Raw genomic sequence first — 14,914 nt, 5'->3', positions numbered from 1 at the left:
CAATTCCAGCTGCCTTCACGGCTTTAATCTCCAATTTTTATTTCTCACACTTACTGATTTTATGCTTGGGCTTCATTCCCTGTGTTGTGATTTAAGAAAATTACTTCAGAGAAAATACAGGGGGCGCTCTCCTCAATTACTTATCTCAGAGCTTTCAGTCCTCTGCTATTCATTGTCTAATTTATGAAAGTAGTTGCTTCAGGTGTATTGTCTAGTGTTTAATGGTGCGAGGGTAATTCTAATATTAACTACTCTATTATGACTGGAAGTAGAAGCCATTTACTCATTCATCCAGAACCATTTCAAATGTTAGCACATCAAGTAAAATAAATTCTTTCTGACTCTAGATACAACATATTACCCCCTTGTTTGTACTATTGTGTCTTAGGCATACCTATGTCATTTTACTTACTACTCAGTTTTTTTGTTTTTAATGCAATTTTGTTGAGATATATTCACATACCATACAGTTCATCCGAAGTATACCGTCATTGATTCCCAGTATCATCACATACTTTTATAATCACCACAGTTAATTTTAGAATATTTTCATTACTTCAGTAATAATAAGATGAAATAAAAATATAAAAGAAAACCCAAAATATCCTGTGTCACTTATTCCCTCCCCAACTACTGTTGATCCCTAGTATTTTTTTATTTTTATTTATTTTTGTTTTTTTGGCATGTGCAGGCTCTAGGAATTGAACCCTGGTCTCTGGCATGGCAGGCGAGAATTCTGCCACTGAGCCACCATTGCACCACACATGACCCCTAATATTGATGAACCACTCAGTTTTGAGTTATGGTATCTTAGTATGGTCTCCATTTGTATAATTTCCAAATTTATTGATACAGTTTATAGTATCAGTATATTATCCAGTTAAATCAGCATTTATCTATAGTAACTTTCCTTCCTGATATTGGTATGTTCTCATTTTTTTAAACCATATTTCCAAGGTTTCCAAAAATAAATTTAGCTTTTTTTTGTATGTGTTTGTTTCTATTTTGTTACTATCTTTTTATTTCCTTCTTCACGTTCTCTTTGCATTTTATTTTGTTGTATTTTCCTAGGCAGTTACTTAGTGCTTTAAATTTACCATTTTCTTTTCTAATGTATGTATTTAAGGTTTATGAATGTCACATAAAATCTTGTTTTAACTATATCACACAAGTTTTGTTATATACTAGTTATTCAATTCAAAATATTTTCTGATTTCCATTATGAATTATCTGAGCAAAAGGTTATTTAAAAGTGTGTTTCTTCATTATTAAACATATGGAAATTTTATAGCACTTGTGGTTATTGATTTCTAGACTAATTATGTTATGGTTCTTTGACATTTTCTGAGACTTGCTTAATGGCCATATATAAAGTTTAAAAAATGTTCTGCATGTGCCTAGAAAGAAAGCATATTTTCCACTTTTTGGGTACAGTATTCTTTGTATGTTTATGGGTTAAGCATTTATTTTGTGTTACAATCATCTGTAGCATAACTAGGTTTTTGTCTGCTTGTTCTATTAATTACTAATAGAATTAGTGTAAAATGTGGATTTGCTAAGTTTCTTTTAATTCTGTGAATTGGTACTTTATATTTTTGTGGCTATTTGGGGACTGTTGTTGGGCACCTATAAATTTGGAATTGAGATAACAAATTGGGCATTTTCTCATTTTGAGTCTTTTATCTCTAATAATCTTCATGCCTCAAAGTATCTTTTTTCCGTTATTATAGTTCGGAGGCAGGGGCTAGTGATTGCATAGAATATCTTTTTAAAATCCTTTTACTTTTCAAATTTTCTATATTCTTACGTTTTAGATATATCTTTTATAAATGGCATATAGTTGAATTTTATTTTATTTATTCAGTTTTACCTAGACTGATGATCTTTGTCTTTTACCTGGATCATTTAGTCCATTATATTTAAATAAATACTGATATGTAAAAGTTTATATTTAATATCTTATTTTGTGCTTTTTATATTTTTGGTTTTTTCTCACCATCTTTTAAAATGTTCTTTTAAATGCTAGTCAACCAAGTAGGCCACAGTGGCTCAGCAGGCAGAGTTCTCGCCTGCCATGCTGGAGACCCGGGTTCGATTCCTGGTGCCTGCGCATACCAAAAAAAAAAAAAAAGGCACTAGTCAAGCATTTTGAAACTTATATACTGTTTCCATTTTCTTGTTGGTTCACTTAGTATATCATGCATACTTAAGGCTATCACTGCTAGTCATTTTTCCAGCCAATTCAGATGCCTTAGAATGCTTCCATTTACCCGTATCCTAATTTATATATTGTTCTTTTATCCTGGTTTTTTAAAGCTTTACATGGCTTTTTTTTTTTAAAGAATTTTCTATGTATTGGAGCATACCAGATTACCACTAAAACAGGGAAAGCAGTGGGGATTCTAAAGCTTGTTAAACAGTATGTAAATGGCTTTGCGACCAGGTGGATCTAGGTCAGATCCTGCTCCAACACTTAACAATTTGTGTTTTTATATTTCTCACAGATTGAGGTTTCACTGTCACTGGCCACTTTGCTTGTTAAACCTCCTCAATTTTATAAATTGATGATATTCCATACCTTGAAATGTTATTATGATACAGAAGAATAATTCATATAGAGAATTAGGCTTTTATTTTAAATACAGGTAAAAAGAGTCTTGGGGACATTTCACTTTCTCCTGTCATTATCAGAACTACACTTAGTGGGGAAACATTCCTTTGACTAAGTTACATACATGACTTCTTTTTTTTTAATCATATAGCATATATACAAAGCAGAGAAAGAAAAAGCAAATAGTTTTCAAAGCACCCTTAAACAAGTAGTTGCAGGACAGATCGAGGAGTTTGTCATGGGCTACCATACCATCATCTCAGATTTTCCCTTCTAGCTGCTCCAGGATATTGGAGGTTAGAAGGAGCATATTTTTTATCATCACTTTTTTTTTCTTTTTTGTGAAAAATTACATATACACAAAAAAACTAAGTTTCAAAGCACAATGCAGCAGTTATTTGTAACACAGGTTTCAGAGTTTGATAGGGGTTACAGTTACACAATTTTAGGTTTTTTCTTGTTAACTATTCTAGGATACTGGAGACTAAAAGAAATATCAATATAATGATTCAGTAATCATACTTGTTTGTTAAACACTACCGTCATAGTAGTATAGGTGTATACATCATAGGCGTATAACAGTATCATCACCACCTTTGGTCTTTCTCCCACTCTTTAGAGGTATTTGGGCTATGCCCATTGTAACTTTTTCATGTTGGAAGGGGCTGTCAATAATATAGAGTAGGGAGATTGAACTAGCTGATTTCTGGAGAGGTTGGCCCCTCTAGGTTTTAGGACTTATCTGGTCCAGGGACCCATCTGGAGGTTGTAGGTTTCTGGAAAGTTACCCTAGTACATGGAACCTTTGTAGTATCTTATATATTGCCCTAGGTGTTCTTTAGGATTGTCGTTGTGGTTTGGCAAGTTCTGATAGGTAGCCACCAGGGAGACTTTCACCCCTGGATACCATGTCACATATACAGGAGAGGGCAATGATTTCACTTTCAGAGTTGGGCTTAGAAAGTGAGGCCATATCTGAGCAGCAAAAGAGGTCCTCCGAAAGTAACTCTTAAGCTTACCTATAGGTAAGCTAAGCTTCTCTGTTACATACAAAAGCTTCACAACAGCAAGCCTCAAGATCAAGGGCTTAGCCTATTGATTTTGGTGTCCCTAATGTTTGACACAATATTATCAGGGGTTTCCCTGATGGTAAAGTTTAACAGTTCCATGTTTTTCTCCTGTCTTTCAAGGGACTTTGCCAGGACTTTTTGATTATCTGCTTAATATACTCTAGGATGTGTCCAGGCATTACATTAAACTATACAATATTAAAGGCCCTCATTCTTATTCTGGGCTCCTTGTGTTTCAGTTGTTTAAATGAGCTATCCAGACAGGTTGAGGTAGATTATATGCTGCAGAAAATTTAGATTCCAGACAAAATAACTTTTCTTCCTTTGGCCTCAAAGAATAGGTGAGGTTCTAAAATATAGACAACTTACATGACTTTTTAATTGTATTGTATAGGGGTTATTTAAAGTCACTAACTGTTGAGTTGATTTAAGTAGGATTTTAAATTTGGGCTCAACACAGGGAGCCAGAAGCAATAATGCATGAAACAAGATAGAACAAAGGCCATTAGGCCTGGCAAAAATGGATGCTGGCGCAGACAAACATAATGAATTCATTGGTTCAAGATACTAATATATTAGTCAATTTCTGTGTTGTTCATTCCTTTATTTTTTATTTTTTGACTTACTAACTTGTATCCCTTCACTTTTCTTAAAGTACATCCTCTAGCATTTTTTTTATCAGTTTATACTTATAACAAATTATTTCCATTTTTGTTTGATAATTTTTTTTCCCTCACTCTCAAAAGATATTTTCTTTTTTTTTTTTTCTCAGCAATTCCATTTGCACAAATTTTATTTAACAAATCCATGTGTAGAAATTTCATTGTACAAATGCACACACACAATATGATTGAACAAGGCTAACTGTGTGAATATTACAATAAGAAATATTTCATAATATATCCAAGTAGGTTTTAAATTATTGTGGATATACCCACATAAAGATTTTTAAGATAGCAAAAACATATTCTATATAGCTATACACAGAATGTTAAAATATTTATGGATACATTTCCCGTACTTGAGCTCTCCTCTAACAGTAATTTCTATGGAACCAACACATGGAGAAAATTTTAATTGACGTGGACAGGATTACCTTTTACTAAACCCAATTCATAAAAAGTAGCAGTAGCAGTCACTTTTTGATAAACCCAAAAATATTCATTCACATTTTTACTCAAAAAAGCAAGCAGCATTGAGGATGTTTAGGACACAGCACATTAATCATCTGGATGCAAGCCAATTTAGCTATGGACTCTCAGTCATTTGTTGTTTACTAAAACATTGCCCTTCCAAAAATAGAGATGGTGGTGTGTTCAAAGCAGATCACTTCTCTTTCCCAATTAAAATTAATCTTTTCATTAACTTCTTGTTCCTCTTCACACATTCTGGGCACAACATATTGTCTTCTACATCTGCTGATGCAAAAGTGCAGGCTGGTAACAGAAAGAGAGAGATCATCCTCTTGGGAGTGTCAGGTACCCAGGCCTGACCTGCATGGAACTGTAGGCGAACGCAACCCTTTGTGTCTGCAGGGAGAACTCTGCCATGGACCACACACCATCTGACACCTGAGGCTTGCAGCAAAAAGGTCTCAACAGAAGTAGGTATGGGACATGAATTCACAGTCTTAGGCTGAACTGCTCTTGCAGCAATTCTTGTCCATGATGCTAACATTGCCTCCTGAGCAGAAGTTATTACTTCAATTTTTTTAGTCATTTCTTCTTTCTCCTTTTTCTGACCCTTTCCTGTCTTGGTCACTGTCTTGCAATTCTTCGAACGTGACTCCAACTTGGCCTTCCGCGGTGTGTCAGGAATATCCTGTTTTTGCTCAGGGTAAGCATGTTGCTGGAGTCTCAGATAAACCTCTATTTTCGGGCCATCGGTGCTCAAATTAAAATTCTGGCACCACTTCCGCAAAGTGTCCCGGTGTACCTTATTAATTGGAGGCAAAATGGTTGGCAAGGGAAGCGCTGGTACTGCAGGTTTCGAGCAAGCTTTGGATTGAGGAAGAGGAACTTTATCCTTTTTCCTAGACTTCTTTGGTTTAACTTCTGCAGTAGAAGTACTTGGTTCCATTTGATGGTCTTCTTGAAGTCCCTCTTTTATTGGAACTAAAGTGATTATCACATGTTCCTCATCTACTTCCTCCTCAGAGACATTCTTTGCTCTCAAACCCAAGGGTGAAGAAACTCCATCCTGGCCCTATTGTAACAAAGCCCTCTAGGAAGGACAGCCGGGTGGATTTCAGGCTACCATGCACCTCCCCCACCCTCTGTTTTTTCAAAAGATATTTTCAATGGGTATATATGTCTAAGGTTCATAGCTGTAGTCTTTAATATTAAAAAAACCCTACTATTTCATTGTCTTCCATCTTTCATTGTTGTGGTGGCAAAGTCTGTTAATCTAGCATATGATTTTGAATGGCACCTTTTGAAGGTACACTTTCTCTGGCTGTGTGCGCTGAAGAATTTTGCCTTGTTTTTTATTTTCTGAGACTTTACCATGATGTTTCTAGATGGAGATTGTTTTTTCCTCTATATTTATGTTTGGAGTTGAAAGATAATCTAAGATTTAAAACATCTGTTCTGAAAACTTTGCAGTCATAATCTTTTCTCATATTGTCTTTGAATCAGTTTTTCCTCTTTTTCTTCTGAAACTTCAATGTGTCTTAACTTTTCTTTCTGCCCTCTTGTTTCTCACCCTCTCATTTTCCATATCCACATTTTTTTACTACTAAGTCTCTTTTCATCTGTGTCTAATCTGGTATTATATTCATCCATTAAGTAAAAACAAATCCCTGCACTCAAGATGCTTGTAGTCTCAAAGATAAAACAGATATTATAATCTGTGGAATACATATTTCACTGGAGGAAAGCAAATATACTTTGAAGAAAACATCCTTACCAGACTGGGGAGCTGTAACCAAGAAGTTAGGATCTAAGGGATGATAATAGTTGCTGAATCATTATATAGATACTCCCTTTTTTGCTTGTTGGTGTTTTAGAGTAGAGAGAGGGAAATACCTGAAATCTTTGATCTGTAATCCAACTGCCTTGATAATCTGATAATGATTTTGAATAGTCTTTATCTTGTGCCTTTATGATTGTAAAACCCTTATGACTGACACTCACTTGTATCCATTTTATCCAGTTTTTTAAACTTGGAAATCTCGTGATTACTAAAAACAGCCCCTAATATTTATTAATGGAGGGCCTGGATCAGCCCAGAACTAACCCACCCCAATTCCAAAGAGGTCTTGATAACTGAAGTGGGATGTAACCACAATGGGTCCACCTGACAAGCACAGTAGCTTAGACTTTAACTTATAAATCACCTGTTCCTCATTATAATGCTAAAAATCACACCCATCATCATATTAAAGCCACCATTTTCTTACGTATGCCTGGGGCTAAGCATGTAATCAGTCAGGGCATGCTCAATAATTAGATCACCACTAATTATATTATCCTAAAACCTGCCCATCTTTTGATTCTATAAAACTATCAGAATTACTGTGGGGTGACAGATTTGGGTGCTGGTAGGCCATCTGCTTTCCTGTTTCATGCCTTGCAATAAACGTTTTCTCTCCTAAAACCCCAGTGTCTTGAGTGCATTAGGAAAGTAAATCCATCACCTTTGTCTGGTAACAGAATATTAGAGTAGGTTTCCTGGAGGAAGTAATGCTTAAGCTGAGTTAACAATAGTACAAAAAGAGACAAATGCATTGCATTTTCCAGAAATAGCAAGATGTAGATGTTTGAACTGAACATCAAATTTGACAGAAAATTAATAAAGTTTAGCTTAGAACTAGATAGCAAAAGACCTATAGTCCCTAAATATGATATTGGGATTTTATTTGGCAGATGGAACGATTAAAAATATTTCTGTGGAGGAATGATTTGATTTTGTTCATTTCCCATCATTAAATGTATATAGAGACATGGATTTGTAGGCTTATCTCTCTGGTGCTTTGTAGCATACATTTCAAATTGTATAGTTATGTTTAGAAGGTTAGAAGTATGCACAATTTCTTGTAATGTCCAAATACTGTTTTGCTAACTACAAATCGGGATTTGTCACCAGTTTTAATTTTGGGGCATAGCTTACTTAAATGGCAAAATATTTACTTAGGAATAAGTTCAACATTTTTTCTTATAATTGAAAAATGGTTCTTTAGAGTAAAACCTGATTTTCATCTTACAGAGTTTTATTTTTTAATTGCCTTTTAGAATGAATAGAACATTAATTGGGAATATTGCTTACTCCTAATTTAAAATAATGCTTTACAGTGAAGAAAAAAGTTTAACATGTACCCTGTCATATGTTTTATGGTGTTGTAACTTACCATAACCTATAAGAAAGAAAAATGGAAAAATTATGAGTAGTGATTAGAATGTAGGTTAAAGGAAAAAAAATATGTAAAATTCAAGGAACACAACAGAGTGTTTATTTCCTAAATGAAAAAAAAAATTGCTTTTATAAAACAAGACATATCTAAGGTTAAAATTCACTCTTTTGTGACCTTTGCACTTTACTTAGCCTCTCTGAGTTTCAGATTTTTAATTTATAAAATGAGGTTATATTACAAACCGTTGTTAGTTTCTGTGAAGAATAAATGATCAGAAATACTGGCTTCTTAGCTGAACCATGACATTTAATATATACTTATATGTTCACTTACATTTGCAGTGGGAGACTTTTAATTTCTTTTGAACATATGAACACATTTGTGCCTTTAAAGGACCCATTCATTCCACTACCTTCAGAAAAGTTCTCATTCCTTTGTCATAAAAACTGGAATTCTAAAAGTTTCTCATCAGCTCCTGAAAGTCTGAAGGAATTGATGAAGCTTTTTCCCAAATCATAATGACAACAATTATGATGACCATCATAGCCAACATTTATTGAGCCATTATTATATACCAAACATTGGCCTAAACACTGTGTAGGTTTATCTTAACAATAACCTCCAATTTGTAGTTAAGGATACTTCAGCATAGAGATGTAAGTACATATGTAATAAAGTCCATAGCAGTAAAGCAGCAGATAGGATTTTAGCTCGGGCATTCTGACCTCAGAGCCTATGTTCTTAATTAGTGTGCTATATCTTGTATTTCTATAGTCTTTATTAAAATTAAGAACATATTTTTCCATAAAACAGTTTTAGATATTATAATACAGCTATGAATTCATAGGCCGTTAGAATCATGGGGGTGTTTCAATATCTTAGGATAACCTACAGCAGTTTCTTATATAGCATCTCTACCAGGTTATCATTTAGCTTCTGTGTAAATGTATCCAGAGGCAAGAGATTTTATTACATTTTAAAGTAGAATATTTTGTGGTTAGATAACTCAAATTGTAAAGAATTTCTCTGATAAAATTTTTTGCGGTTCTACTTCTGTCCCCTGTGGGGAAATAGTAAGTGGACAACTTCTTTCATAGACAAATGTCTAATTGTTTAGATAGTCATTTCTCCTTCTCATCCTTGGCTAAGCATCATCAACTATTTTATAAACAACACAATTCTAAAATCTCAATTGAAGGCCTAAAATTAGGAATGCATTCTAGCTGTCTTTAAAAATGTGCTTACTATAAACTTACCAATTTCTGTAATTCAAATTTCTTACAAGAAATTTGTATCAATTGTGTAATAAAATAAATAAAAAACACCAAACACCAGAATTAAAAACACTTAATTAACTATTAAGTCATTATTATAATGTGCAGTTCATTTATATAGTCAGCAGAGGTAGACTTCTGCTACTGGTTAACGAATATTTACTTTGCTCCGTGCCCTTTTTTAACCCTTTACACACAACTCATTTAATTCTCATAATAATCCTATGAGATAGATGCTGTTATCATATGTAACAGAAAAGGAAATTGAAGTAGAAAACTATTGAGTAACTTACCCCTTATTACACAGTTAATAAGTGCCAAAACTGAGATTCAAACAGGACACTCTTAACCACTGTACCAGCTATATATATAAGTTATTTCATGAGCTGACTTGAGAACCTTTCTGCCTTTTATGACAGTTTTCTGTAAGACTATGTCACTTATGAATGAATTTTTAGATCATCGTCATTTATAATGTTAAAATAGGAAACTTTCCTGAATTGAATCCCAGCTATAACTGTGGCTACCTGTTTCCTGGTATGTAAAATGTGGATAATATATTCTTAAAAAGGTTATTTGAAGGATTAATACAGACATACACACACAGGGTAGTACAGTTGCATGAATAGGCCCTTAAATGACAAAGTGTATAGAATTCTGGGCAGAAACTGACTGGTTTTAGTTCTTGGTTCTGCCACTTAAAAGCTTGGCAACTTTCTTAACCTCTCTGTGCCTTACTTTTCTCATCTGTAATAGGGGTTCAAATGTTAAGATAACATTTTTCATATTGCTTTTGTGAGGATTAATGTTTTTATATCTATAAAGCACTTAGATCAGCCCTTGCGCATATTAAGTTGAATATAAGTGTTAAAGTATTGTTATTTTACATCAGTATCTAATATAGTATGTGTTTTTATAAAGTCATTAACAATTTGCATGTTTTTGAGCTAATTCAAAAATTTTTGAGTTTTTGAAATAGTGTAGGACCTAGAGATGAAATATATTCGTTAAAATCAGTTAATCAGACCGCCCTGTGTTGCAGAGGAGAGAAAGGAACCCTGAAGCACAAAGGTTAAATAACAGAGTTAAGGCAATTTTCTAGTGATTACCAAACTACTTACCACCTGTACTAGGCTTTCTATTCCTCTCCACCATAGTCTTCTGACTTAAAGGACCTAGCAGGTTGAAGCACAAAATAATGAACTTCAATATGAACAATTTTAGTTACATGGGGAGCATTATTAGCAGTGTGTGAACAAATAATGAATTACCTAGAACAATTAGAGGGTCTTTTTCTTTGCTTAAATACAAACATTGTGGTATGCTTTACAAGAAGCCATGGACTTGAAATTTTGATCTCTCTATATTCCCCATCCCATATCAATTTTATATCAGTCCAATCAGTATCTTTGAAACATTTTCCATTGTGATTACTTATTCTAGTAGTGGAAAACAAAGTGTGAAAACTTGTGTGCTTATGTTTAAATTATTAGTAATAATGTGTATTTCTAGTCTCCTTTTATCCTTTTTCAAAGAATTACCCTAGTGGAATTTGTATAATGTTTGAAAATGTCTTGTTTTCTGACCAATCAAGTAATAAGTACAGAATTTAGTTTAATTGTTAATTGACTAATGTTTTATATTTTCCTCGTTTCTAAAGCAATACCATGCAATCAGTGGGTTGGCTTAAACAATGAGAATTTATTTGCTTTCTGTTTTGAGGCTTAAAGTCCGAATCATGGTGTCATCAACATGATACTTTCTCCTAGAAGACTGTGGCATTCTGGTGTCAACTGCCAGCGATCCTTGATTCTTGGCTTTTCTGTCACATGAAAATATACATGGTGGCCACTCCTGTCTTCTTGGTCCCATTGACTTTCTACTTTCGGATGCTTTCTGTGGCTGTGCTTGCTTCTGAATTTCATTCTGCTTATAAAGGACTCTAATAATAGAATTAAGACCATCCTCAAATCAAGTTGGGTCACACCTTGACCTAAGTAATCTTATGAAACTGTCCTATTTAGGATGGGTTCACACCACAGGAATGGATTAAGATTAAGAACCTGTTTTTCTGGGGCACATAGCTCTAGCTGCCCCAACTAGTCAACTCACTTGATTTCACTTAAAAATAATATTGTTGGGCAGCGCACCTGTGGCTCAGTGGCAGAATTCTTGCCTGCTGTGCTGGAGACCCAGGTTTGGTTCCCAGAGTCTGCCCATGCCAAATAAATAAATAGTTAGATAGATATATAGAGAGATAGATAGATTAATATAATATAATATATAATATAATATAATATAATATAGTATAATATTTTGTTGGAAAAGACCTTGGACATGATCTATTTCAGCTTCCCACTCAATGTAATCATTTCTGTGGTATCACTGACAGATGGCCTTACTACTATACTTGAATATTTTCTTTATTTGAGTTGCTTTAATTCTTGTATTATCCGAAAGCATAAAGAGATTGCATTTAGGTGACTTCAGCCATTGTCAATTCCTGTAATACTTTGCTCTTGGAAAATTTTAGCTTTCAATTTTTAAAAGTCATTTCAACATAATATTTAATTTACAGATTGCCCAAGGACTCCAGATACTCCAAATAGTGACCCTCGTTGTTCTACTAGCAATAATAGATTGATGGCCTTGCAAAAACAATTAGATATAGAACTTAAAGTAAAACAAGGTGCAGAGAACATGATACAAATGTATTCAAATGGATCTTCAAAGGTAAGCATATAAATAAATGTATGTGCATATTTTTAATTATTTAAATAGTCTAAGTGAAACTGATTTATGAGTGAGAAAATATGTTGATGTAATAATGCTTTTCTCACTTTTGTAGTTTGAAACCTAATCCAAAGTAGCCATAAATTTTAATTCTTTACTTTTTTGCCTAAAAGGTAACAAATATATCCAAAAGTAATAAATTTTTATTTGAAACATAAGGTAGTATTTTTTTCATGTGAAAAAGTTGCATGCAACAGCCTTTATATTGTTAACATTTAGCTTCTCATGTTATGGTCTTTCTGTAAGTTTGAATATATCTATGGTATTTATTTATTTTTAATGGTATTTATTTTGAGCCATACAAAAATATTAATAAATGTATTGCAGGATTTTTTATTGCTGAAAGTTATTACATTTGAACTTGGTGTTTATAAAACTGGATTAGATATTTCTTATAGTATTAAATAGAATAATTCTTATTTTCTTTTAGATTAATTTGAAAATTAAGAAATATTTGGCCTCATTTTATTCAGAACTAGTGAACTTTAACTGAAGTTTTTAAGGTTTATCTACGGAGAGCCTGAATGAAATAACATGATTTAAAAGAGAACTGCAGTTCTCTTTTAATCCAGCTTCTTTACTTACCTTTATTCTTATTTTACTTTATAACAATAGATAAATATTACTTTCTCAAACTCTAATCATTACAACAGTCAGTATTTCAGTGAAGTTTACCTCAGCATCTTTCTTACCTGAGCTTCTAAAATGCTATTACAATGACTGCCATATAAAAATCCATCAGTATGGTAGTAATTATTATTTTGTTATAGTTTCTAACATAGTTGTATGCATTTTAAGTCATTTAAAGTTTAAAAAAACCCTGGCTCAGCAATAATGCCTACTTTATGGATTATCTCCCCCTTTGTATTTCCTTTTCCCGTTACCATCCGCCTAATCTCTTAATTTGGTAAAATCAAAATCTTCCTTGATTCCTTAATTCATGAAACTCCATCACACCCTGTATAGTCTCATCTCCACTTACTACTCACTCTCAATTCAGGCAGTTAATCACCATGGTCTGCCTTGATTCTGCTTCCTAATTGTCTTTCATATCTGTCCCCTTCTCTTCATGTCATTTGTTCAGGCCCTTGTCATCTTTCAACTGGAGTATTGCAGTGGCCTTTACATTGGTTTATCTTCCTCTAACTCTCTCATATGCAGGTAAGGGTTAGAGCAGGTATTTGGAGACTGACAAATCTGTGCTCATATTCCAGTCTTCCGCTCACCAGCTCTTTGTCCAGTCTCTAAGCCTCAGCTCTTGCATAGATATAATTAGGATGCTAATATCTTCCTTGTAAGATTGTACGGTCTTATGAGGATTAAAGGTGATTCATGTAAAACACCTAGCACAGAGCCCAGTAAATATGGTAATGCTTGCTGATATTATTAACTGCCATAAATTTTCTTTCTAGATATGCAGAATTGAATGTAATGCTCATTACAATGCTTTAACAGCTTTTTGTTACTGATAGTTATTTTTCTGGGCCTGAAGTTTCTGTTAAGAATCAGTTTAAAGTATACTCATTTTCCCCCTTAAAAATGCACATAGACACATAAGCATTTTACCTTGCATTCAATTTCTTAATACAAGATTGAGAACATTAAATCTATTAAATATTCTACAAATTATAGTATATAAGGACTTTTGCAGTGTGACCCTAGTGGTACTTTATAGCTTTATTTTATTTTAATTCTCTGAAGCTATGGAACTGTTGACCACTCCTTCCTACTTGATACTCCCTTCCCATCAAACCATACTTTCTTGGTTTTATTCCTGTTTCTCTGAATATTTCTTCTCTGTATCCTTCACTGGATCCATTTACCAGTATCTTAAATGTTAAAGGCGTCCAGGACTCTATCTTGGCTCTCTTCTAATATAAACTATCTTCATGAAAGATTTCTTCAACATGTTCGAAAAGGAACTTATCTCCAACCTGTCAGTGTCTCCCTACAGTTATCCTTTAAAAAACCAGAGATCTGGTAGCCTTTTTTGATTCTTCCCACATCAAATTCTCCAGTTCAACATAATAAATTTTATGGTTTTTAAATATAGCTTATAGTCAATGGCTTTAGAAGAATTAATTTTAAAAGCAGCTATAAAAAAAAGGAAATACTACCTAAAATACGGTTGATACTAACATTTTGAGGGTTCTTTATATTTGGATGAATTTCACAATATTCATTTTCCTTAAGTAGCTACAGATACCTGAAAATTAAATAGCTTTTTTTGAAAGTCAACCATAAGCTTTTGTCAGTACCTGCACCATTATCTTTTAAACATGTGGTTCATTCACATTGTCTCCAAACTTTGAAAATGCTCTATTTCCTGAGAGGTTTTGCAATATATACTGCTTTTAATAATATTTTTTGTTAGTTAATTTTTTTTAATTAATGAAAAAAAAAATATCCTGTAAAGGCATCCTGAGACCAAAATGTTTGAGAACTGTACTTTAAGAAAAAAAATTATTCTTTTTCCTTGAAAAATGAAGAAAGCAGACAGCTGTATTTCTCTGTCATTATTTCTCTTAGTATAATTGCAAGCCCCCATATTAACTATAATGTTTAAGAAAGTAACTAATTTCTGTTTCATAGAGAAACCTAGAGCCAACATAAAAGGATTTCAACAGACTAGCAAAGCTCTGAAACACACAGAATACAACTTTTTACAGCCACAACCATTCCTTTTGCACTTTCTTAATGTAAAAAAGATGGATAAACAAGTTCATTAAAATGGCCCAAACATATATAGCCTCTCTGTAGCATATAAAAGATAAGAAACAAAATACGTTAACTTAAAAACAAAAGTATATTAGTT

At 33.3% G+C, this 14,914-nt stretch overlaps 1 protein-coding gene and 1 pseudogene across 3 annotated transcripts in view; one reads left to right on the top strand and one right to left on the bottom strand.

Annotated features, from left to right (window-relative positions):
- Positions 1 to 14,914, top strand: part of PKN2 (protein kinase N2) — a 158,265-nt gene that overhangs the window by 80,634 nt on the left and 62,717 nt on the right. For all 3 annotated transcript variants that reach the window (XM_077120365.1, XM_077120364.1, XM_077120363.1), the window contains one exon: positions 11,885 to 12,039. In XM_077120365.1, the coding sequence (XP_076976480.1) occupies positions 11,885 to 12,039 (155 nt within the window). The remainder of the gene's footprint in view (positions 1 to 11,884; positions 12,040 to 14,914) is intronic.
- Positions 4,714 to 10,244, bottom strand: LOC143650927 (developmental pluripotency-associated protein 2 pseudogene; annotated as a pseudogene).

This window comes from Tamandua tetradactyla, chromosome 11 (assembly GCF_023851605.1).
Source record: "Tamandua tetradactyla isolate mTamTet1 chromosome 11, mTamTet1.pri, whole genome shotgun sequence".
Taxonomy (NCBI): domain Eukaryota; kingdom Metazoa; phylum Chordata; class Mammalia; order Pilosa; family Myrmecophagidae; genus Tamandua; species Tamandua tetradactyla.
The sequence above is the reverse complement of the archived record's forward strand: the minus strand, read 5'-3'. Positions and strand labels throughout refer to the sequence as shown.